Below are 23796 nucleotides of genomic sequence, written 5' to 3'. Positions count from 1 at the left end.
TTAGCCATAGAATTTTAGAGTCAATAAATTTGATTACTTTATCATGTTAAATGTCAAAATGAGTCCGTATGCCAAAGACAGGTCTTTGCACATGTTCATTACACCTTCAATGTTTTTTTTTTTCTTTTTTGTTTGTGTTTATGTTCAATCATTCGTGACAATACCCCAGGACATCCTCTTTCAGGCTCAAGCACAGCTGCCCCACACCTCGTCTGCAGCTGTGTGTCGTAAATTGTCTTCCGTTGGACGGCGTGTTCTCTCCATTGAATCAATATCAAATTTCCAAGGTCATTCCGTCGTCTCTTGCTCATTGTGTCAACATTTGATCTCCGTAATGATTTCTGATTTGACACGTTCATCTTTCCGCAGATGGACAAGAGAGTGGTGAGGCAATTTGGCGCCACTCAAAATCCAAAAGACGGACTTCCTATGATATGAGCAAAGACTTTTCTGTAAACACTGCTGTTAAGGCAAATGGCCTTCCCAGACAACAGGTTGGTGATTGTATAAACATTCCAAGGCTTTATCTTCACCTCCAAAAAAATGGTAAGGTCTATTATACATTCTCAAAGTGTAAATTGAAAGAAGAATTGAAATGTTGACGTGATGTTAGACCAGGGGTGTCAAAGTCATTTTTGCCGCGGGCCACATTGTAGTTATGGTTTCCTCTCGAGGGCCGTTATGAATTTGGGGAACCTATTAGAATGTTTAAATCCCTTCAAATATTACATATAGAGCACACAGCAAATTAATGAATAACTCGTTTTCAAATCTGAAGTCAAGAATAATGACTTTTATTGTGGTTGACATCCAAAAATATGAAATTTTGGCTCAGATTTTAGCAATCATCATGGAATTTAACAAGTTTGATTTCTTTTGCGGGCCGAAAAAAATGATGTGGCGGGCCGGATTTGGCCCGCGGGCCTTGACTTTCACACCTGTGTATTAGACGTTTGCCACTTTAAATTTTCTGTTAATATTAAATGCACTTGAAATTTTACAGGTATGTGTGGGTTGGGACTCCTCCCTCTGGGCTGAGGATGCAGATAATGCTGACCGATACTGCAAAGGCTCAGGAGATGAGCCGGACTGCCGTTCTCACAATAGCTCCCCAGTGAGGATGAAAGCACAGAAGAGATTCAACAGGATGAAGGGAGTATTGAATCGTTCCTGCTCTGTCCCAGACTCCAACAACCCACCTTGTCCCACTCCACCACATGGAAATATCAACGTACCCGTATCAGATCTAACAGAGATCGGGGCGGATGAACATTTGTGTTGCAAGTCTGTGTGGGGTAAAAGATCCAAAAGACTTGCCCGAGGAAGGTCCTGTGAGTCATATCCACGGCGTAGTGCAGAAGATTGTGTGAGCTCACTTGCTAGCTATTCAAGATCAAGAACAAATGCAGATGCTGTGAAGTCTTCTTGCTATGAAGAAAGTCTTTTTCAAAATTGTCATGAAAATATACTGAAGGAAAAGAGTCAAGATGTCAGCCCTTCCTGCACATCCGCATCTCCCCGCCCAGTGGATGTGGAATATGACAACATCAAGGCTAAAATCTCCCAAAACCACAAGCGCTCCATGACAAAGAACTACATGACCAAATGCATGTTTTTCCTCAATGAAGATTCCCCGAATGAGGTTAGCAAATTACTTATTGATGTTTTGTTTTTGTTTCCATCTAACATTTATCCATTGATTGAACATCCGCGACTTATTCTTTGCTCACTTTGTAGTCTTCATATTCCATTCCGATTATTACACAAAATTGACAATTTCTTTTCAACCAAGCAACAGACAACAATGTATTGAGCCCCGTCTTACCATTCCTTAACATTATCATTACTGTTTTACTGTACCGAATTGGTGGAAAATATGTGAATAAGAATTTATGCAGGATGTTCCCACTACAAACACGAACAACAGTTTGATGATACTCTACTTCACTTGTTTAGTCAAAAGATATAAATGGTTGCCCATATAATTCCATGAATAAATGATATCTATTAACATCACATATAAGTGTATACTTGGTGAGCATTTGGTTTGAATTACATCAATAACATGAGAAAGGTCAGACTCGTGAACTGTAACAAAAGCAAGTACCGTATTTTCCGGTGTATAAGGCGCGCTGGAGTATAAGGCCCAACCCCAATGAATTTTCAAACTAGAAGAATCAGAATCAGAATACCTTTATTCGTCCCACAATGGGGAAATTTGCAAGAAAACGGGGTTACGCACTACAGTACTTCTTCTACAGGGGGAAATAGAGTCGGTGGCTGCTGACAGTTGTTGCGAGACATGTTGTGGCTCAATATTACTTCACATATAATGCGCGCCTATGTGTAAGGCTCAGGGTCATCTTTTGAAGAAAATGAAGGTGTTTGGGCGCGCCTTATACACTGAAAAAAAGTATTTAACACTGTCGGGGATAAAATATAAATGGTGGGTAAAAACAAAGTCGGCAATTCTTACATTGTTTTGCTACATGTTTGAAATGCATACTGATATGTACCATATTTTCCGCATTATAAGGCGCACCTACAAGCCTCCATTTTTTTTCAAAAGATGACCATGCACTTTATAATCCATTGTGCCTTATATATGGAAAAAGTTTTAAAATGTAAAATATTTGTTGACGGTATGTATGCTTTATAATCCGGTGCACTTTATAGTCCGGAAAATATGGTTGTTTAAAAGCCAGAACGGGTAAAACCCAATGCAGATACAACATGCTTTGTTTGTTGCCCTATGCAAAATTTAATAATGTGCATGTGAGTGTGGTGACATATCCCAATCCCGCCTGAATCTCAAAAACAAACAAACCTAAAGAAAGGACACTGGAGATATCTCACATCAATGTAGATAGCAGTTATGGCAGATACCCCTTGATGAATTATTTGTTTCTTTCAGTGGATCACACTAAGAGAGTTACTTGCTCGCTGTGGACTGAGGCTGACAGCGAATGAGCTCTGGGCTCTCTGTTACACCTGCCTGTCATCCTTGCAGACATATCTTGACTTTCCAGGTAATCTTCCAAATTCGGTTTGTATTAACTGCTATTGCAAAAATACTGCAACTAACTTCTCTATTTTCTGATTGGAAATTATGTTGGAAGAAAGCAAATTATGATCAAATATGGCAAAATTATTGAATGTAACCAACCACCTTTCCTTGTTTTCTTTTGAAGCTTTCTTATCCCTGGACACGGTGTACATTAGCTTTCAGGGAACCGTGCTTTTCCTGACTCCTAAAAACTTTGGTAAGATTATTCACTGTACTAGTTTTTGTATCAGGAAAAGACAATTATAAAAGATTGTTGACTATAAATTAATCAAACTACTCATAGAATATAAAATTGTAAAGAATGTTTTTTTCCCTTGACTTCCCCTTTAAATTTGAGATCGAAGTGTCTTGTCGAGTGTACAGTATCTGAAATATTTCTTTCCCTATCAAGTAACTGTGTTCTTTGCAGTATCTGAAGATACATTGTATCTTTCCCCTGAATATCAAAACCACGGAATTGTTACTGAAAAGGTATGTAAATTGATTCCTTCCATTAAAAAAAGTGGGGGGAGTCAACAAATGTTCTGCTATTGTCCAGGCTTGTGTTTATGGGGTCGCTTCTGTCTTGTGGACAACGGCAAAGTTCACATTGTTGCCCAGTGAGAAGCTTGTAATGCCTCGCAAACTGAAGCGACTTCTGCTTGACATGGCCAACAGCACACCCATTGAGAGACCTTCCATTGCCATGGCTAAAAAGGTTTGTTTATCCCTCGCTGCTTTTCGAAGTGAATGTTTATGATTTTTTTTTCATTAAGTGCTACATATTAAGGTACTGGTATCATATATGTCAGCTATTTGAAGAAGTTGCTCATAAAAAGGGCATTTACTATTTAAAATGCAGTCTTATTTTGAAAAGTTGATCCAGATTGACATCAATTGATAGCAATTCAGTACACCCCCACTCTAGCCAATTTACCAGTAGCTCTTATTTTTAATATCTTCCCTATTTTAAAGAGTTTTGACATTGATGTTCTCTTGGTGTTTCATCTTAGATAATGCTGTATTCAAACATGTCCAGAGAGTGTTCTTTAATTTTCAAACATTATTGTGAAAGATAGCATCTCGTATTGTAGAGAGCCTTCTATGTTCCCTCATGTTAAAATAAAACAAGAATTAGGCTGTAATTATCATTAAAGAAATGAAATAAAGTTTTAGAACAATCAAATGAAAGGCATTACAAAAAATAGTGCGATTGATGTTATCAACTGAATGTCATTGGCTGTTTTATTTCCAGTTTTGTCTGCATTTATTCCAAGAAAGGTCTTTTTTCACTTTCATTTATTGTTCCATTCACATGATTTTAATACACATTCTTTCCAGAGCTGTTGTGACTACTTTAGAAGTCAAGGTACAAATGCAGAGAATGTTTGGAACCAGCTCATCAGCAGAGTTCATGCGCTCAAGTCCACTTCTTCGGTAACAGTTACAACCATTTTATTTTATTTTATTTTATTTTATTTTATTTTATTTTATTATGCAATGCTATTTTTTTCCAGCCTATCTCAAGGTCCACTGATGGAGAAAATTTGAGTGCAGATGACAGATATGAAAATGCCAATAAAAGTACTCCTCACGTGAGCAGTGGTAGGAATGTTTTCTTTTCAAAACATTCAGTGTTATAAATACTTATAACTATTGTCTGGCAAACATGCTGATCGTGGGTCTGGATCAAGTATTCAATCCGTAACTTCTGTATAATTTGGTCATAAAATGTTCTTTGAGCTGTATGTAAGTTATAATAGTAGTTTTCTTCTAAATGTATCTTTTTTTTCATGCACCAATTGGCAATTGCAGATTATATGCATTACCACCACCCGGTAGAATGCACATCGTGCAATGAACTCTCTCTTCGTTGCATGTCAATATGCACCATCATGTCTGGAGCAAAGGACCACCACAGACATACCACTACTACGTGGTAGAAAGTGGACATTAATTAACTGTACAGTATGTGTAATCATGGCCACTGAACGCCAGGTATCTCACGATTTCTTCATCTGATCTGTTCAAGGACCAGTGAACTCCTGCACCCACAGACATTCAATTACACAACCAAGCTCTTTACCCCCATCCTACTGACCAATGAAGTGGAAAAGAGGTGAAACATTGGCAATGGCATTCACAAGTAAGGAGATTTTGTAGTGTCATATTGAAAGAACATGGTGGACATCTATATAATTTTTATAATTGTTTTAAGGTTATTAAATGGATATGGAAAAAAATAGTTCTCAAATTAACGTATTCACTGCCAGACGTGCAAAAAAGAGTTAATTCCTAAATTATATGGCTCTGGAGTTATATGAGCTTGAAAAGAGGGCGGATGTCCAAAATACAATGTAATGCATACATATTGGTTTATATTGCGCTTTAACAACAACAGCTGAAGCTGGAACAAAACGTTAACATGGAAAAAAGGCAAATGCTGCCCCCTTGTGGAAGGGGAAAACATAGCCAGAGGCCATGGCCAGCGCTTTATCGGCACAAGAACAAGAAAAAAAAACAAGAAAAAACAAAAACGATATGTCAGATTTTCAATTCCAAAATAAATTTGTGAATGGCAGTTAATGAGTTAATGATAAAAAAAGAAAAATCAACGTTCTACTTTGGGAAATGGCGTGCGTATGTGAAGTATCCCTTTGACTATGTATGTACCATATTTTCTGTGCAATATGCTCCGGATTATAAGGCACACCTTCAATGGATGATTTTTAAACTGTGCTCCGCATTCACTAGATGGAGCTATGCTAAAGTAAATACAATCCACTACAGCGGCAGCTGTAAGGAAGCCATAAGGACTGCTCACAGATATAGACATGAAACATATAAATATAAATGGCATCACAAAACAATAAATGTTATCAGGGCAAATAATTCAACAAAAAAAAGCACACAAACCTTATGACCAGTTTTCATGTAGATGACTGGATTACTCTAATTAGATTAAGATCTTTTCAATATTATTGTTATGATGAATGTTATGACAGGAGCATGTCCTCTGCACTCTTATATCCGTGTGCACACTGAGTGCATTGCATGTACATCATTTCATCCAACATGAATGCTTGTATGCATAATCTAAGAAGCATTAGTGTTGCCCGTGGAAACAAGTTTTGTCTGACTGAATGCTGAGTAGCGTCGAAGCACATTGAGGAGCTATGTTGAATCTACTCTTCACTATTAATGATGTGTAAATCTCTTGAGAAGGAGTACTGAAGTGTTATAGTGGAAACATGAATGGAAGCAAACAATTGTTCTCATGTCTCTTTTCATTTATGTGCACTAAGAAATCAAAGAGGACCGAATCGAGGGTAAAATCTTATTTTGCGGATGCTTTTCATTTAATATGATTTATGGTTTTGTGTTCAATCTCTGTCTTTAAAATATGTGGTGATTTCCATTTAATTTTCCGGACCGCTTTATTGTCATTAGGGTCGCAGAAATGAACAACCATTTGCACTCGCACCTTGGGATGTTTTGGGGTGTTCAATCAGCCTGCCATGCATGTTTTTCTCATGCTCACACGGGGAGAATATGCAAACTGCTGGGATAGGTTTTCAGCTCAAACCGCAAGCCTTGAGGGGATAAAGCAGATTGGAAAATAGGTGGATTGATAATCAATCAACAACTCATTGATGAACAAATGTATTGATCGTTCTTCTGAAATTCAATTATTCATTCTTTTTTTTCGGAGTTTCAGATATTTATTCTCGGATTTCTGTCATCTTCCAGGAAAGCAAAATTAACTCATTCACTGCCAGACGTGCAAAAATGTGTCCACTCCTGTGCCAGGGTTTTTGTCATTGGTACTCAAATTCCAGGATCCACATTAGATTGAGTTTTAGGACGACATAAACATTCAATCAGTCTAAAACTCAATCGTAAGAAACCTTAGACTCTCTTCTTTCATCAGAGAAAAAAAAAGTTAATTCCTAAATTATATGGGTCTGGAGTTATATGAGCTTGAAATGAGGGTGACTGTCCAAAATACAACACATAAATCTTGGTTTATATAGGGCTTTAACAACAGCTGAAGCTGGAACAAAAACACTAATGTGGAAAAAAAGGGAAATGCTGCCACCTTGTGTAAAGAAAAAGACATTGCCAGAGGCCATGGCCAGCGCTTTATCAGCACCCAAACAATAAAAAAAAACCAAACAAATTTCGGAATGGCGCTCTACGTCATATTTTCAACTCCCCAACAAATTTTTGAATGGAACTGAATGAGTTAATTATCTTTGTGTCGGACCAAAATAAATACTTTTATAAACATTAGAGAAGCTACCTAAAACCAGTGAGAAGCTAGTACTATGGATCCCAAAGCCGTTTTCTTGTGTTTGTCAAAACGTATTCTTTCTCTGTTGCTGATGAAGGTCACATGAACTGAGGCTGCCCCCCCACCCCTTCCCCAAAAACCTAAATTTAGGCATGCTATGAAAAATAACTTATTGGGCAACACTAAACACACCTTTTCATCCATGGTATCACATTGTTGATTAGAATCAAACATAAAACGGAAGAAAAAAAACTCGATGATGAGGAACGGAATATGAGTTAATGGCCTTTAAACTCATCACAGTGGATTCATTGTGTAATTGAAATACTCCTCAGTGCCGATGGCTTACTCGTTGTGTTGCTCGTCAGTAACTTCATCTCTTTTTTTTCACTGCCCATGTGATTCAGTCAGCTCTCTTTGTTCCTTCTCACTGACCCATCTCTACACACTCCACTCAGACATGGACGACGACGGTTCAGACGCAGGGCTCTCTGAGACTGGAGACCACTCCGCTGGGGTCAGTCATGAAAGTCCTTCTCAAGCTGACTGTCATTCCGAGGGGACGACGAGTTTGGCTGATACTTGTGAAGAACAGATGAGTATGGACAGCTTAGAGGAAACGGACGAAAGCAATTTTCTGCTAATCTCATCGACATCTAAATTAGAGAGTCCAGACCTAAATTTCAGGCCGGCCTGGGACTTGGCTTTCTTTGGAGAGGATTGTTTTAGCCCTGACGTGATTGAATATGCCATGAATCTTGGCCAGTACACAGAATCGCCATGTCTGGATGTGAAAACTCAGGTGAGTGTCAACTTCAAACTTTGTTGTAAACAGTCATACAGTACTTGACCTTTAACTGTAATGATGACTTTTTTTTGTGATGCATTGGAAACCTCAGTTTGGCACCACTGGATTTGTCTTTTCCTGTGCTCTTTTTCAAATATTTTTCCATATATATATATATATATACAGTAAAGTCTCGTTATATCGATATTCAAGGGAGTCCGAAAAAATATCGATATAACCGGGACTATCGATATATCCGACCCCGTTTCCATGTAATTTTTTCCGTGCGTGCATAAAAATAGTATCGATATAACCGGGACTATCGATATATCCGATATATCCGATATCGATATAACGAGACTTTACTGTATATATATATATATATATATATATATATATATATATATATATATAAAATACATGTCATTTATAAGCGCCTTCCAAAACTCTCAAAGACACTTTACAGTCACAGGATATTTTTTCTGCGGGTGAGCAGCGGCAGCCACACGCGCTAGCGTTCACTCAACCCGGAAGTAACTCGAATAGAATAGTAAGAATAAGAGATAGAAAGCTAGCTAGCAAGCCAATAGATAGCTAATAGCTAGCCAGCTATTACCTGTCCCTACGTGAAAAAAATGATTGCCTTCTTCCTTGTTGAGTCACATAGTGCTGCTAACTGTGTCTAAGGACTGTTTTGGAAAAGCTGAGTTTCCTAGGCAACACATTAGCACCACTTATATTGAATCAAGAAATCACGTGAATAGAATCTGTCAGGCACAGTTAAGTAGGCTACAAGATCTCAAGAAACAATTCAAGTAGACGCCGAAACATGTCAGGTATTTGAACACCGACAATACACTGTCTGTAAGATAAGAATCTGTTTTAAATTACAATTCAAGATTTAGTCTGGAAAATGTTAAAACTGGAAGCAATGGCAAGTGTATGGTCGACTAGCTAAAAGAGTATGGACGTCTCATCCGGGAAGTATCCAAAGAATCTAGAACAGGCCAATTGGTTTGATGAACTGGAAACTTTGGATGTGATAAATATGAAGAGAATACAGAGATCAGGACTTTTTTTTTTCATGACACTGTATCAGGCACCAACTCATGTTAAGCATAAATTGATTGCCATTTCACCCAGTTAACATCAAAGGATCTGTTGCTTCTGTTGCCATAGTGCTGAGACAGAACAAAAAACATAAAGCCACTGTATAAATGCCCGGTGGCATCTTCAAAGCATTACAAATGTGGTTTAAGACTATGTCGCTTTTGTCTTCAACAGGAGCTGCAGCAGCAACTGATCATTGAAACAAGGAATTTTAAGAAAATGAGAAATTTCTACCAGAAACTGATTCAGCAAGAGAAAAAAAAAGGTTTGTGATTGGCCACTGTGCCCGCTCTTGTGGTATTTGTGTCTTTCAACAAAAAAAAAAGTAAATATTTCTATGTCAAAGGTTTTGAAAGCAAAGGAATACTGCTCAAACTCAAGGCACAGCTTGAAGAGCTGAGATCCAAAGTGATCTTCTTGGATAATGTCAAGAAATACCTAGAGGTGCTCTGAAAGTCACCCCCCCGCTCCCACCCCTGCATACTTCACTTAACATTTGCTATTCGTACCGACGAATGATTTCTTGTTGTCCTGCAGGCAAAAAGTGTAGATCAATGGGGTTCAGACATTGCAGTACTGACCTCTTTGTCTGCTTGTGGGCTGAACTCCATGGCTGCCCAAACCTCTGAGGACACTTCCATCTTGAGCTTTGCAACATGCAAAGGAAAAACTATTCTGCAAGCAGGAACTCCTCTCGGTCTCATGGCTTACCTTTATGCAAGGTATTTTGAAATGTTGATACGGTCATCAGAATCAGAAAGCCTTTAAATAGTCCCGCAATGGGGAAATTTGCAATCTACAGCAGAGAAATTGAATGGGGTGGCTGGTGATAAGATAAAAACAAAGTATTCTATGTAGAATAGAAAGTTTAGAAGACTGAAATGTATAACTGCGAAAAAATGGTTCATAAAAAGAACTGTGCAAGTATAAAAATGCAGTATAAAAAGCATATTTGATATATGTAACTGTATTGAGTAATTTTTACTTTGCTTGTATGTACAGATGATGCAGACAAATTTGATTTATGTGAGATCTTGCATAAGTGTTGAGTTCTCAAGACGTATTTTACCATCTTTTTCCATGTACAGTGTGTGTAAATGAAAATATTACCGTATTCTCCAGTGTATAAGGTGCACCCAAAATTCTTCATTTTATTCAGATGATGACCCCGCACCTTATCTGCAGGTGCGCCTTATATGTATATATGTCATATTAATAATAATAATACATTTCATTTCTAAGCGCCTTTCAAAACTCTCAAGGACACTTTACAGTCACAGAATGTTTTTGTGCGGGTGAGCAGCGGCAGCCACAACAGGTCTTGCAACTACTGTCAGCAGCCACCAACTCCATTTCCCCCTGTGGCAGAATAGTGCGTAACCTCAGCCTTTAATGTAGCGCCGTATAATGCGGTGTGCCTTATATTTGGGGGAAAAAATGTTTATATATTATACTTGGATAACTTTTTTTCATTCATTGACGGTGCACCTTATAGTCCGGTGCGCCTTATATACTGGAAAATACGGTACTTAAAAGAAAAAGATTACATGTACCCACCAAAAAAAAATTAGATCTGCAATGTGTCTTTTCCGGTGTGTGCAAATAAAAAGATGATTTCGATAACCCTACATATATTTTACCACACACACACACGACAAAAAGTGGCAGTAATAACCTAAATTATGACTTTTTTTTACAGTTCTTTCTCTCTTTCTTCACCTTCAACTCACCGTCATATATTCAGGGTCATGCTATATTCTTTTTGCACAGAAACGCTGTTTTCGAGGGGTTCATCCAGCAGTTCCTGTATACCTATCGCTTTTTCTGCACTTCTGAGCAGTTACTACAGTTTATCATGGAAATGTTCATCGGTGTCGTCAGGTACAATATGAATGCACCAGTATACGTAATACTAAATTTAATTGCAAACGGTGCATGAACATCCTGCTTTTACTTTGACAGAGAATGTCCAGACAGATCGGAAAATCGTGCGAATATCATGCACCGCAGTTTGGACTTGTTGCATGTGTGGATTATGGATTGTAAAACAGTCGATTTCATACCAAAGTCCAACATTGTGGATGTTTTGGAAAACTTCCTTCATGCTGCGGTAACCACACAATGACAACACTATGTATTGCAAAATATGATGCTGTCTTTACTGGTGACCTCCCCAAAATGTCTTGTTTTTCAGCCATTAGCAGACAAAAAGCCATTTTCAACATTTAAACACTATTTTTTGTTTCCTAACTGACATCAGAAAAATGTTTTATAACATCTAAAATACCCAAATCACACAGGCTGATATTTTTAGTCAAATGAAAAACACCAATAAATATGACTTAGTGTCCCAAAACTACTTCAAAATAACCTCAGGAAGTTTCAGTTTCAGAAAGTCCCGCCCCCTTGTTCGTGACGTCACGCCAAGACGTCTTTCCTTGCTCGAGAATCAAAATAATGACTTCAGATTCGGAGAAGATGCTTTCTTGTTACTCATCCAGTTATGAATATGATTCAAATAGTTCTGAAGAGGAAAGCACGAATGTTTGCAATCAATTCAAGAAGTCCTCCCATATCAATTCGAGCCATCAGGACTCCAATGTAGCGTTCCAGAAAATGCACAAGATGGCGCCCAAGCTCCGTTGGAAATGGGCTAATTTGTCTGCTGGGAATTTGTGTCAGTTAGTATCAAATAGTAGTCTTGGTGCAACGCACAACGATTCACCATCGCGTTATTTTCAACACGAAGATCAACACAAAGTTTTCAGACCAAACGAAGTACCCAAAATGCATTGTGTGTCGCTTTCTCGGTCAGGGGCATCGTCACCAACTCAAAAACAAGACTTCCTGACTATTCAGCGCGAATCTTAAAACGTATAATATCGCTATATGCAGTGGAATATTTGTAAAATAGAAGTAGAAGTTATTTGAAGTAATTGTACAAATTATGGACACAACTTGTCCGGAGGCATCGCTTGTCCTTTAAGATTTATGCCAAAAAAAACATTAAAAAAAATACCTATTAAAAAACATTCTGTAAATGGGTCAAAACTTTACAACAATTGAAAAATGCAGATGGCAGAGTGACAATAGTTCGGAATCACTGATTTGTAGAATAAAGGAAAAAATCCTATCATTTGTAAATTCAAACATATACTTTTATAGCACAGGTGTCAAAGTCAAGGCCCGCGGGCCAAATCCGGCCCGCCACATCATTTTTTTCGGCCCGCGAAAGCAAATCAAACTTGTTAAATGCCATGATGATTGCTAAAATCTGAGCCAAAATTTCATATTTTTGGATGTCAACCACAATAAAAGTCATTATTCTTGACTTCAGATTTGAAAACGAGTTATTCATTAATTTGCCGTGTGCTCTATATGTAATATTTGAAGGGATTTAAACATTCTAATGGGTTCCCCAAATTCATAACGGCCCTCGAGAGGAAACCATAACTACAATGTGGCCCGCGGCAAAAAAATGACTTTGACACCCCTGTTTTACAGTATTTGCCGATATTAGAATTAATCAAACATATTCAGACAAAATAAAAACAGCTCAGGACAATAATGGTTATCTGAAACTGTTTCTTGTTTTCTCCCAGGTAATTCCAGTCGACGTGCGAGGGCGGGTCCTACTTGCTGCTCTCCACAGTCCTCCAAGAACAATTTGGAGCACAATCAGAGAGAGTCAAATTGGTTGTGTTGCGCAATCCTTTTGCGGTCCATTGTCAACTGAGGATCAGGTGAAAAGGATGGATCAGAGTCAAAAATGTCCTCTTACTTATAGAGGGCAAGTTTGCCAAGCGAAATTGACATTTTAAGTTACTAATCTTGAATACGATCAAAAACCATGATGTAATACGACAGTAATTTTTTTTTGTCTCATTCAAATTCGGTAATTGTTGCAAAAACAACGTCTCAAATTCTTCTAAATTGGTACTTTAGGAAACAGTGGCCGAAATTTCAGCACCCATGCCAAAAGAAAAGGCCTTCTCCATAGTTGCTGCTTTGCCCGTGCCTTGCTCCATCTCTCTGGCGTATGATCCTTCCAGCAGTGATGAGAAAGTCATCTTCATCCAGAAAAATTACAGCGCAATGCATGTTGCTCAGCAACTCACCCTTCTGCAGCAGGTATATCAAAAATCAACATTTTTCCAATAAACTTCAGTGTCATAAACTTCTAGAAATTCCCAAATTGAAGATTGCAGATTCAAGTTTGGATAGCTTTGTCATCAGGATACTTTGACATCTTTTCACCACAATGTCAGTTACGTGACAGCCATATATGGAAGCACCTTTAACCGCTGTGAAAATGGGTGAACGAACGAGGAGACATCATGTGTGAAATTGTATTATTCACGAGTATTTTTCTTAAACGCTAGAGGGAGACATCACATCATGGCTGATTTATTATTGTCAGCCAATCTTTTCCAATGCAGGACATTTTCCACCAATGTCATCCGGTTCATTTCCTCAACTCCAGAATACGAGGCATCATCGATAAGCCCTCTAGGAAAGACAAGTAAGTTATCCAGCAATGTTATAATATTATTTTACTCCCCGCAAATAAGAAATCCAAAGCATCATTGTACTTTAATCATGTAAAATTCGCTGTTACCGCTATTTTTTTTCAATACAAATACCACCGACACTACTAGATCATACACATTTCCGTCAATTCAACTTTTTTTTTGCTACAGCAAAACAACTGCACCTGTTAAGACTGCAGTACATAATGAAAATTGAACACAAGGCACACATTAATCAAAAAATAAACAGTTGTTGCAGAACTGATGTGATGTGGTGGGTGGTAGAGATCCTTGAGATTAGATGGCCATCAGATTTTCAGCCAGAATTCAACACATTCCATTTCATTACTTGAGTGACATTTTGTCTTCTCAATAAACATGTTTTTAACCATCCCCAAGTAAAAGTTGGTCAGTTGGGCAAAAATAATGTGATTTGCTTAACTTCCCATGCATATTCATCGATAGATAGATAGATAGATAGATAGATAGATAGATAGATAGATAGATAGATAGATAGATAGATAGATAGATAGATAGATAGATAGATAGATAGATAGATAGATAGATAGATAGAGTATATTGCTCTTAGTTTTACCCCTAGATAATTATTGTTTTTTTAGGGGGGGTGAATATATATATATATATATATATATATATATATATATATATATATATATATATATATATATATATATATGTATGTATGTATGTATATATGTGTGTGTGTGTGTGTGTATGTATATGTTTATATATAGATATATATGTATGTGTGTGTGTATATATATATATATGTGTGTGTGTGTATATGTATATATATATATATATATATATATATATATATATATATATATATATATATATATATATATATATATATATATATATATATATATATATATATATATGTGTGTGTGTGTGTGTGTGTGTGTGTGTGTATATATATATATATATATATATATACAGTATATTGCTCTTAGTTTTACCCCTGGTGCGTTCTACTATCTTTGTGACTACTTTATTTCCTGTATATAATAGTTGTCCATGTTAAGCGCTTTGTTACAATTCAGCTGTTGCTAAAGCGCAATGTGTAATAAAACACAATTATCAATATTTGTACATGTATTTATATATCTTGTTAATATGTTTTCCCTAACATTCCTTGTCTAACAGCATCTCAAATAATGTGTCGCCACAAACTCCACCAGTAGAGGGCAGCAACCTGCCACACGTATGGACACCATCAGACCCTTATCTCCAGCAACTGCTTGCTTATTCTGACAGCGTTATGAAATGGATCACCTGCGAAATAATCATCTGCGACTCAGTCAAGGTGAGGTGTGCAAAATGTACAATCCATTTGTGGCTGTTTTTCCTTCTCTCGGCTATTGTGATTGCCTGAAGACATTTTGGGGGTCACAAGAGGTGTGTGCCTGTACAGAAACTCTTTAAAATAGTCATTGTGCTGTTAAACGACATATGGCACAGTACGGACTGACATATTACTCAAATAAAAAGATCACAATATGCACTCATCACGCTTTAATGTTTACTCAATTAACCCTTTCACTGATGGCAGTTACTACAGTGGACAGTTTATGATGTAATTTGTTTCCCTCATCCAGGAACAAGTTGCCTTGCTCTCAAAGTATCTGTGGATTGGGAAGCATTGCTATGAATTCCGGAATTTTGCGACAGCCATGCAGGCCCTCCAAGGTCTGGAGAATATGATTGTCAGGCAATTACCAGTAAGGATGACTCACTATTTTGTTTTCAAATGTTTAAGTCTCAACATCTGTGGTGAGAATGAGTTCTGTGTTTTATTTTTCCCAACACTGCTTTGCTCAGGGCTACTTTAAAGCTACACTATGCTGAACAAAATTAAAAAGCAAAAAATATCTTCCTTTTTTTAATTTTCTTACAGGCTTGGAAACATCTGTCTTCCAAGATGCTTGAAATTTTGGAGGAGCTACGAGCCGTGCAGGTGCAGCTTGTGTGCGTGTGTGTGTGTATGCACAAGGGGATTGCCAATCTGAAGGCCAGTCTGGCCACACATTTTAAAATTGGGCTTCAGGGCAAGGAAATCAATCGGAAAACAACTCACGTGTGCTCACAGCTGCCATTTCCACTAAGATCTACCTCCAAAAGAACCTTATACATAAATAATCTATACTTGGAACTGCGAACAAGAATCTGGTCTCTGGAGCAATCACTTTGACATCACAATCTACAATATGGACAATTGCAATGATTGCCATTACATGAGTTCAATCGTGTTATAATCAATTGGATCTGGAAAAATGTCTTCATGAGAAAAAATTGTAAATCAAGACATGTTTTCCATGTAAATGCCCTTATCTGTTCCAAAATCCAGACATATATGTTTTCTCAAGCATGAAAATGCATCAAAATATATAACAAATAAATGTGATAATTAAATTATTGTGCAATACATAATTGTGCATCATATAAATAACAAATAGAGTAAAAAATAAAAATAATGGTCATTTAACTCATTCACTGCAATTCATGAATTTATTCGAGAATTGAAAATATGATGTAGAGCGCAATTCCCGAATTTGTTCGGGTTTTGGTTTTTCTTGCGGGGGTGTGCCGATAAAGCGCTGGTCATACCTCTGGCAATGTTTTTTTTTCCCTTCCACAAGGGGCCTTCATTTCCACGTTAGCGCTTTGTTCCAGCTTCACCTGTTGTTAAAGCGCTGTATAAAACGATAAGTATGTATTGTATTGTATTTTGGACACCCGCCCTCATTACATTTGTTTTGTAACTGGAGACAATATTTTCCTATTGAGGCGTTTTGGAACTCCAAATCCATATAATTTAGGAATTAACTCTTTTTTTTCTGATGAAAGAAGAGCATCTCAGGTTTCTTACGCTGCGTTGAATTTTTATGTAGTCCTAAAACTCAATATTCTGTGGGTGCTGGAATTCGAATGAAAAATGACAAATGACAAATGACAAAAACTCTGGCACTGGAGGAGACACATTTTTGCACATGTCTGGCAGTGAATTAGTTAAATTTTAACCGCATCTTCATTGTTTTTTGGCATTTTAAGCTAATTTTCTCTCTGGAAAGTGTTTTTTTCTACCTGGGATTTTGTAAAAAAAAAAAAAAAGGCAAATGTGAGCATAAGGAGCGTTCGCCCTACTGGTGAACACTTTTTTATGAGGGGTCATATTTACATAATATTAGCGTAATTTTGCAATAATTTTGCCTACATGTGAATCCTAAATATGAAAAAACATGCATTTTTATTTTACAATTAATTTAAAAACGAATACGTAAATGATTATGTTGTATTCAGAAAACTCAAAGCTGCGAATAGCAGACCATACTGTATTTTTACCTTTCAAATCTTGACATTTGTTTTGCAACTGGAGACAATATTTTCCCATTGAGGCGTTTTGTAACTTCAAAATTTCATATGAAGAAATGTGGAAAGTTGAGGTACCACTGTAATCTGTTTTCCAGTCCAAACTGTCACCAAGAAAAATCGCGTTAACTGGACATCTATCGTTATATATGTAACGTTCGAACCATGTTAATTCTGTAAAGGACTTTCACGGACTCGAGAACATTTTTTTAAATCTCAATCCTGATGACTGTCAGGCAACTCTTGAGCAAGGCACTGAACTGCCCACCATGAGTCTTCTCTGCTTATAACTATATTTTCTTCTCCGACCTGATACGTCTATATGAATGAACTCCATTCTCCTCAGGTGTTCCTGAAAAGTGATGACATGTGTCTGATGGTGGGAGAACAAAAGCGAAAACCCACCCTGCCGTCAGCGCACATCCTGGCCATGCACGTTCAACAGCTGGAAATTGGAGCCTTTACGGTCACGAGCGGAGCTTTCAAGTGGACAAAGCTTAGGTAAGGTAAAATGTCAGGGGTTAAATGTCAGCTGATAGAATGTTGAACAGCAGTTGGATGAACTAAGGTACTTTCCTTGACTTTTTATTTAAAAATGTGTTTGGGTAGACTTTTCAGAAACCCTGATTTTCATTGAAAAACTACCATTTCCTGTGATGCGTGAATGTAGCTCAGGCCTCAGTGTGCGTCTGATATTTTACCCTTTTTTTCAATGTTAAAGTAGTATAGGATGCATTCATGGATACACTCACTCATTTAGTGCAAACCAAAATCCCTTAAACCACAGGTGTCAAAGTCAAGGCCCGGGGGACAAATCCGGCCCGCCACAATTTCTTTTCGGCCCGCGAAAGCAAATCAAACATGTGAAATACCATTATGCTTGCTAAAAATCATATTTTTAGTTATAAAACCACATTAACAGTCATTATTCTTCTGTGTAAGCTCTCAGTCATACAGGAGTGGTCCATCGATGAAAAGGTTTCTTCAGCCGTCATCTGTACTTCTTTGTAGCAATACATTGGGGAGACAAAATAAATTCTCAAAAAAAAGACTTTATCAACATCGCAGGGATAATACTAGTGGGCCTCAATCGGCAGTACATATGCACCTACAAGCTCATTTGACGAAAATGAGGTTAAAATCTTAGTGAAAGAAAATAGATGGTTTGAAAGGGGAGTAAAAAGAAGCTATTTACATAAAACAGCAAAATTCTTCACTAAACCGCCATGATGGGCTGAGGTTCAATTTGGATCGTTCGTACAACAGACTTCTTAGGCAACATAGGCTTAGTTATGCTGATGAGGTGATACCAAAGCAAATGGGGCAATCAGGCCAGTTGTAGACCTCATACTCAGGCAGGACAATAGAAGTAATCAGTCAGGACAATACAACGCGACAAAAAAAATGACTTTGACACCCCTGCCTTTAGTTGAAAATGGCTTATTTTATGCATACCAAGTATCCATCGATGGCATGGACCCACTCCTCTCCTTCAGATTGACCAGATGCTGAGTCACAGCAAGGGGGCAAGTTGGAAAAGAAATAATGCAGCTGTTGAATTCAAGCTTTGCCACTGCTGTAGCAGATTGTGCCCGTGGGAGGTGGGTTTGATTGGAAAAAGATCCAGATGCTTCGTTACCGCTGGGAATAGCCAGATGCCCAGGTCAAAAGATCCAGCAGACACAAGCAGAGAAACAGCTGGTTGGGCTCAAACCAGGGTCCTTCAATGTTGTCTTCAAATTAGGCCACAGGAAAAAAAAAATGTTGAAGCTACTTTGGGGGGGGGGGGGGGGGGAGAGAACCATTTTTCATATTCTGATTTCATGTTTCTGATCCCATCTCATGTTCCTCTCATCATCCCATTACGGGCTTTGAAAGGAGAATCGCAAAGGTGGTGAGTCAGGTCCACGCTTTCCAGGAGGTCATTTTCACCTACGATCCAGACCGGGACATGCAGGCCTACCTTCGCCACCGCATCAACAAGCTTGGCAATTCCGACATCCTACTCTTACCTGCTGCCGATGATGCTGATTCTCAACAGACCACTGAGCGTCAAACAAAGCGAGTTGAGGCTACCCTGAGAAAGGTGAAGGCCTCCTTCCAGTGAGCACTGCCTTGACCCCCACGCCATCCTCACTCAGCGGACCACAGGTGAACCACTGCGTTTAATTTTCTGTTACCACAACAGTAGAATGTGAAAATTCTCTTTAACTCATTCACTGCCAGACATGTGTAAAAATGTGTCCACTCTAGTGCCAGGGTTTTTGTCATTGTCACTCTAATTCCAAGACCCAGCGAATATTGCGTTTTTAGGACAACATAAACATTCAATGCAACGTAAGAAACCTTATGTTCTCTTCTTCCATCAGGAACAAAAAGTGTTAATTCCTAAAGTATACTGGTCTGGAGTTATATAAGCTGGTTGAGTGAACGCTGGCGCGTATGGCTGCCGCTGCTCACACACAGGAAAAAACGTATCCGTGACTGTAAAGTGACCTTGAGAGTTTTGAAAGGCGCTTAGAAATGAAATGTATTATTATTATTATTTTTAGTCTTGTTTTTGGTTTCTTCAAGATAGCACTGCGATAGTGGCTGCCTTTCCAGCAGCTCCTGTATTTTGTTTTTCTACTTCTTTCTTTCCTTTCCTCTTCTTTTCATAACTTTGCTTGGTGTGAAATGTAAATGTCTCCACTGCGAGACAAATAAAGGTACATCCAATCCAAATAAGAAAGGTGTGATAAAGCAATGAAATGCTCTTTAATATCGTGTTCAAGTTTCAACAAAGTCAATACAGTGATCCCTCGCTACTTTGCGGTTCACTTATCGTGGCTTCAGTGCATCGCAGATTTTTTTTCAGGGGGGAAAAAAAACTTTTTTTTTTTATTAATGGCATGCAAATGTGCAAACAAAGTAAAAAACAAACAACACTTCAAACAAAGCAGAATAAAATCAAACACAATGGCATTGACAGTTCTGCCCTATGAGCTGTTCTCTATTCTAAAAAAAAAAGACAGTGCCAACAATGCCAACAACTACGAGAAAGACTCCTTCAGTAGAAAAAGACGCTACAGCCCAGCGGAGTCAGGACGAATAGACGCAGCAGCAAAATATTGTTTTACAACACTGTTCTTCATACTATTAAAAAAAAAAAAGGTTTTAATTTTTGTTCATTCTGCAGTATGTACACTTTTGCATTGTAATTTTTATTTTATTTTTACTACATTGTACTTCGCGGATTTCACCTATCGCAGGCTATTTTTGGAACGTATCTCTCGCGATAAACGAGGGTTTACTGTATTGCGATCGATACGGAATTTGACACAGTAGCATTTCAATGGGTGATAACATTCAAATGCACAATGCCGCTGTCAGCTGTGAGGAAATCGGCGCAGCGTGAAGGCGACGTCACGCGCCCTCTTTTTTCCCCCTTCTTTCTTGATTATCAAGGAGCATCTTCAAAGCTTTTGAGATAGCTCCTCTTAAAATGCCAAAGGGGACTCTGACTCCTCCGAGACAGAAGATTGATAGCTTGCAAGACCAGAGTCGGCGTCTTATCAGCATTGTCATAAAAATAACGATCGTTTTAGATGCATTTGTTCTTGCCGTGACCTCGCGTGGAGGGGCTTTGTTGTCACCTGAAGGCATTGCTGCGAACGAATTGTTGAACACGTAAGAACTTCAATGAAACTCGATTCAGAAAAATAAATAATTTTGAGACACTCCCTAACTTTTGAATGGTTTCCGGGTTGACTTTGTGCTCTTCTTTTTAACATCGAATCCGGGTTTCCTTGCGGCTTGTTATTCTTATTTCCATTTGAATGGCTCGACATTCAACAGTAATTGTGTTGCTCCTGTAAAAACCTTTGATCTGGAACGTCTGAATGCTTTTGGGCCAAATGCGGGACGGTTGCAGGTCGCTGGCGCCATGGCGCACTGGGGTGTCGCAGACATGTCAACACAAGAACGTGATGGCCCGGTTACAAAAGGGCAAATGCGGTACTTTAATTGTTGGTAGTTCCTCCATATAGATTACAGCACACATTTCGCCTAATCTAATTTACTGATTATTTCATTTATGGATTGTTCTCTCTGTTTCTTTATACTTTGTAAATAAAAAAGGAATAAAAACAGGTATATTCGTCTTTTTTGAGTTTATCCCTACATTCTCCATTTGTAGTCACTACTACGAAACTAGGACATATAAGCAACATAAAAACTTATAGAAACGTCTTTATTTGCGTGTGTAAAATCATCAGAATGTTTGTGGGCATAATTTAGTTGAGTAAGTTATTTTTTGTGTTTTGGTTTATTGGTAATTTGTTGACATACAAAGGATTAAATGAGTGTTTTAAATCGTTGCAATTTTGGTGTTACGATATTTCCACCGAGTTGCGTAATTTAGATTTACTTGGATATCATTTTTTTTCCCTGTTCTATAAATAGCAACGTGTCTCTTGCGTTGCATTGATGTTTAAAATAACTCCATACGTGTTTTGCTGGAGATCACGGTTTCACTCAAGGTCCGACAAATGCATGTGGGGGGCGGTTGTTTTCACAGGCTCAGTGGCGCCAGGTCTTCACACACTCACAGGATATGCAAAGACTTCAGTAACGAGCCATTAACTTCTAATCATGTGAATCGATCGGGCGTTAACAAGTCTTTCAACAAATGCAAATGATGGCGCTCGGCCCACTCCTTTATATAGCAGCTATCATGGGGAGGGGGATTGCTTCCACACTTGTATTGACACTTGTTGGACAGGTCGCAAACTACTATCGAGAACATGGTGGTTTACTTTTCTGTGGATTGGCTCGCCCAGAGCCACCGTGACAGCGCGTTGGAAGAGAAACAAGATGTCGGAATGGGCAACGTTCTCATCTGCAAGCCGCACATCCCCTGCATGGTGCAACCGAGCCCCCCCGGGTTTGGAAAAAGTTACCTGCAGCCCAAAACAAAGTCGTTTAAAGCTAAAGAATCAGTGGTGACCTCTGCTTCGCATTCAACACGCTGCACAACACCAAGTAAGTGCTAGCTTGCTAGCTAGCTATGGTTCTGTTCTGCTAGCATCGTCAACACGATTTTAACTAAAATCGCCATTTTTTGTCAGGTTCAGAAACGAGCGGTTATTCTTCAGGCTACGATAGCGAAGCGGCTTCGTCGGAGTGTCTGTCGTCTGCGGGAGAGGCGGAGAAATCGTGCTCGCCACGTCGAGTACGAACTAAATTTACCCACGAGCAAATAAGCAGATTGGTCAAAATCTTCGATAAGCACAAATATCTGGATGCTGGAGAAAGGGTGAAAACAGCACGCAAACTGGGGCTCACTGAAACTCAGGTACACTTCATTACAATGTCCATATTTAATAAGCGTTATGAAATCTTGACAGGAGTTGAAAGGAAACTGACGCCTCAGGACAAGTTGTGTCCATAATTTGTGAAATCACTTCAAATGACTTCTCCTGAGCGTATTTTACAAAGACTCCACGGCATATAGCTGTATTTTACGTTTTAAGACTCGCGCTGAATATTCAGGAAGTCTTGTTTTTGAGTTGGTGACGATTCCAGACGTCACGGAAGGAACGCCCCTGACCGAGAAAGCGACGCACAATGCATTTTGAGTACTTTGTTTGGTCTGAAAACTTCATGTTGATGGTGAAATTAGAAGGAAAAAACATAAATAACGCGATGGTGAAGCGTTGTGTGTTGCACCAAGACTACTATTTGATACTAGCTGACACAAATTAGCCCATTTCCAACGGAGCTTGGGCGCCATCTTGTGCATTTTCTGGGATGCTACATTGCAGTCCAGATGCCTCAAAATGACACGGAAGGACTTCTTTAATCGATTGCAAACATTTATGCTTTCCTCTTCAGAATTATTTGAATCATATTCAGAACTGGATGAATAACAAGAAAGCATCTTCTCCGAATCTGAAGCCATCGTTTTGATTCTCGATCAAGGCAAGGCGTCCTGGCGCGACGTCACGAACAAGGGGGCGGGACCTTCTGAAACGGAAACTTTCTGAGGACATTTCGATGTAGTTTTGGGACACTTCAAGTCATTTTTATCTGTGTTTTTCATTTGACAAAAAATATCAGCCTGTGTGTTTTGGGTATTTTAGATGTTATAAAACATTTTTCTGATGTCAGTTAGGAAACCAAAAAAATGTGTCGGTTGTCCTTTAAGGGTTGTCTTTCTTGTCTTTCTTAAAAATAAGGTGAGGACCTGGTTTCAGAATCGAAGGATGAAGCTTAAACGGGAGGTTCAAGACCTCGCTCCACGTGTCCAACCGGTCATGTACCAACATTTGCACCCGATTCAGTACCACAGCGCCATTTCTGGACAGCACCCACACTACCCAGCAACCGGACCGGCCCTGTACCGCATCCCTGTGCCCCAGCTGGTCCTGCAGCAGCAACAGATGGCCCCTCGCCCAGGGTCCCATGTTATGATCCACAACCCGCATGTATACTAAGAGCTGGTTAAAGCAGAGGACATCCCAGTCAAACACTTAAGTGCAATTTTGAACTATTTTTAAATCTGTTTTGTGTTGTTACGTTGTTTTATGTAAGAGTTGTAAATAATGTCAGGAAAAAAAAGTTTATTTAATAAAATGTATCTTTGTAACGCAGAAAA

The 23796-nt window shown here is 38.6% G+C and overlaps 3 protein-coding genes across 6 annotated transcripts in view; all 3 read left to right on the top strand.

Annotated features, from left to right (window-relative positions):
- Positions 1–7937, top strand: part of LOC148889630 (kinase non-catalytic C-lobe domain-containing protein 1-like) — a 13186-nt gene extending 5249 nt beyond the window's left edge. Inside the window, exons 5-15 of one of the 3 annotated variants that reach the window (XM_089012122.1) lie at positions 185–287; positions 370–494; positions 1004–1642; positions 2915–3029; positions 3192–3263; positions 3477–3538; positions 3606–3764; positions 4388–4483; positions 4564–4651; positions 5079–5192; positions 7799–7937. In XM_089012122.1, the coding sequence (XP_088868248.1) occupies positions 185–287; positions 370–494; positions 1004–1642; positions 2915–3029; positions 3192–3263; positions 3477–3538; positions 3606–3764; positions 4388–4483; positions 4564–4651; positions 5079–5146 (1527 nt within the window). In that variant the 3' untranslated portion in view covers positions 5147–5192; positions 7799–7937. Of the gene's footprint in view, positions 1–169; positions 288–369; positions 495–1003; positions 1643–2914; positions 3030–3191; positions 3264–3476; positions 3539–3605; positions 3765–4387; positions 4484–4563; positions 4652–5078; positions 5193–6496; positions 6581–7798 lie in introns of those variants that run through there. The other 2 variants (XM_089012120.1, XM_089012121.1) reach the window with 2 other exon arrangements.
- kndc1 (kinase non-catalytic C-lobe domain containing 1) lies at positions 7799–19266 on the top strand. The gene is made up of 14 exons (XM_089012119.1): positions 7799–8142; positions 9412–9502; positions 9584–9681; positions 9775–9959; positions 11008–11118; positions 11200–11347; positions 12840–12980; positions 13183–13368; positions 13677–13759; positions 14937–15096; positions 15389–15511; positions 15688–15747; positions 17506–17660; positions 19038–19266. Exons 1-14 carry the CDS (start codon positions 7801–7803, stop codon positions 19264–19266), a joined length of 2112 nt encoding a protein of 703 aa, XP_088868245.1. The 5' UTR covers positions 7799–7800.
- Positions 19173–23796, top strand: vox (ventral homeobox). Of its 2 annotated transcripts, XM_089012129.1 has the most exons (4): positions 19173–19310; positions 21980–22181; positions 22268–22494; positions 23378–23796. In XM_089012129.1, exons 2-4 carry the CDS (start codon positions 22022–22024, stop codon positions 23633–23635), a joined length of 645 nt encoding a protein of 214 aa, XP_088868255.1. In that variant the 5' UTR covers positions 19173–19310; positions 21980–22021; the 3' UTR covers positions 23636–23796. The 2 variants fall into 2 exon arrangements, with proteins under 2 accessions (XP_088868255.1, XP_088868254.1); XM_089012128.1 differs by lacking the exon at positions 19173–19310 and having other exon boundaries at positions 21929–22181.

Source organism: Hippocampus bargibanti, linkage group LG13 (genome assembly GCF_051943395.1).
Source record: "Hippocampus bargibanti isolate YZ-2025 linkage group LG13, ASM5194339v1, whole genome shotgun sequence".
Lineage (NCBI taxonomy): Eukaryota > Metazoa > Chordata > Actinopteri > Syngnathiformes > Syngnathidae > Hippocampus > Hippocampus bargibanti.
This window is presented reverse-complemented; position numbering and strand designations above follow the sequence as displayed.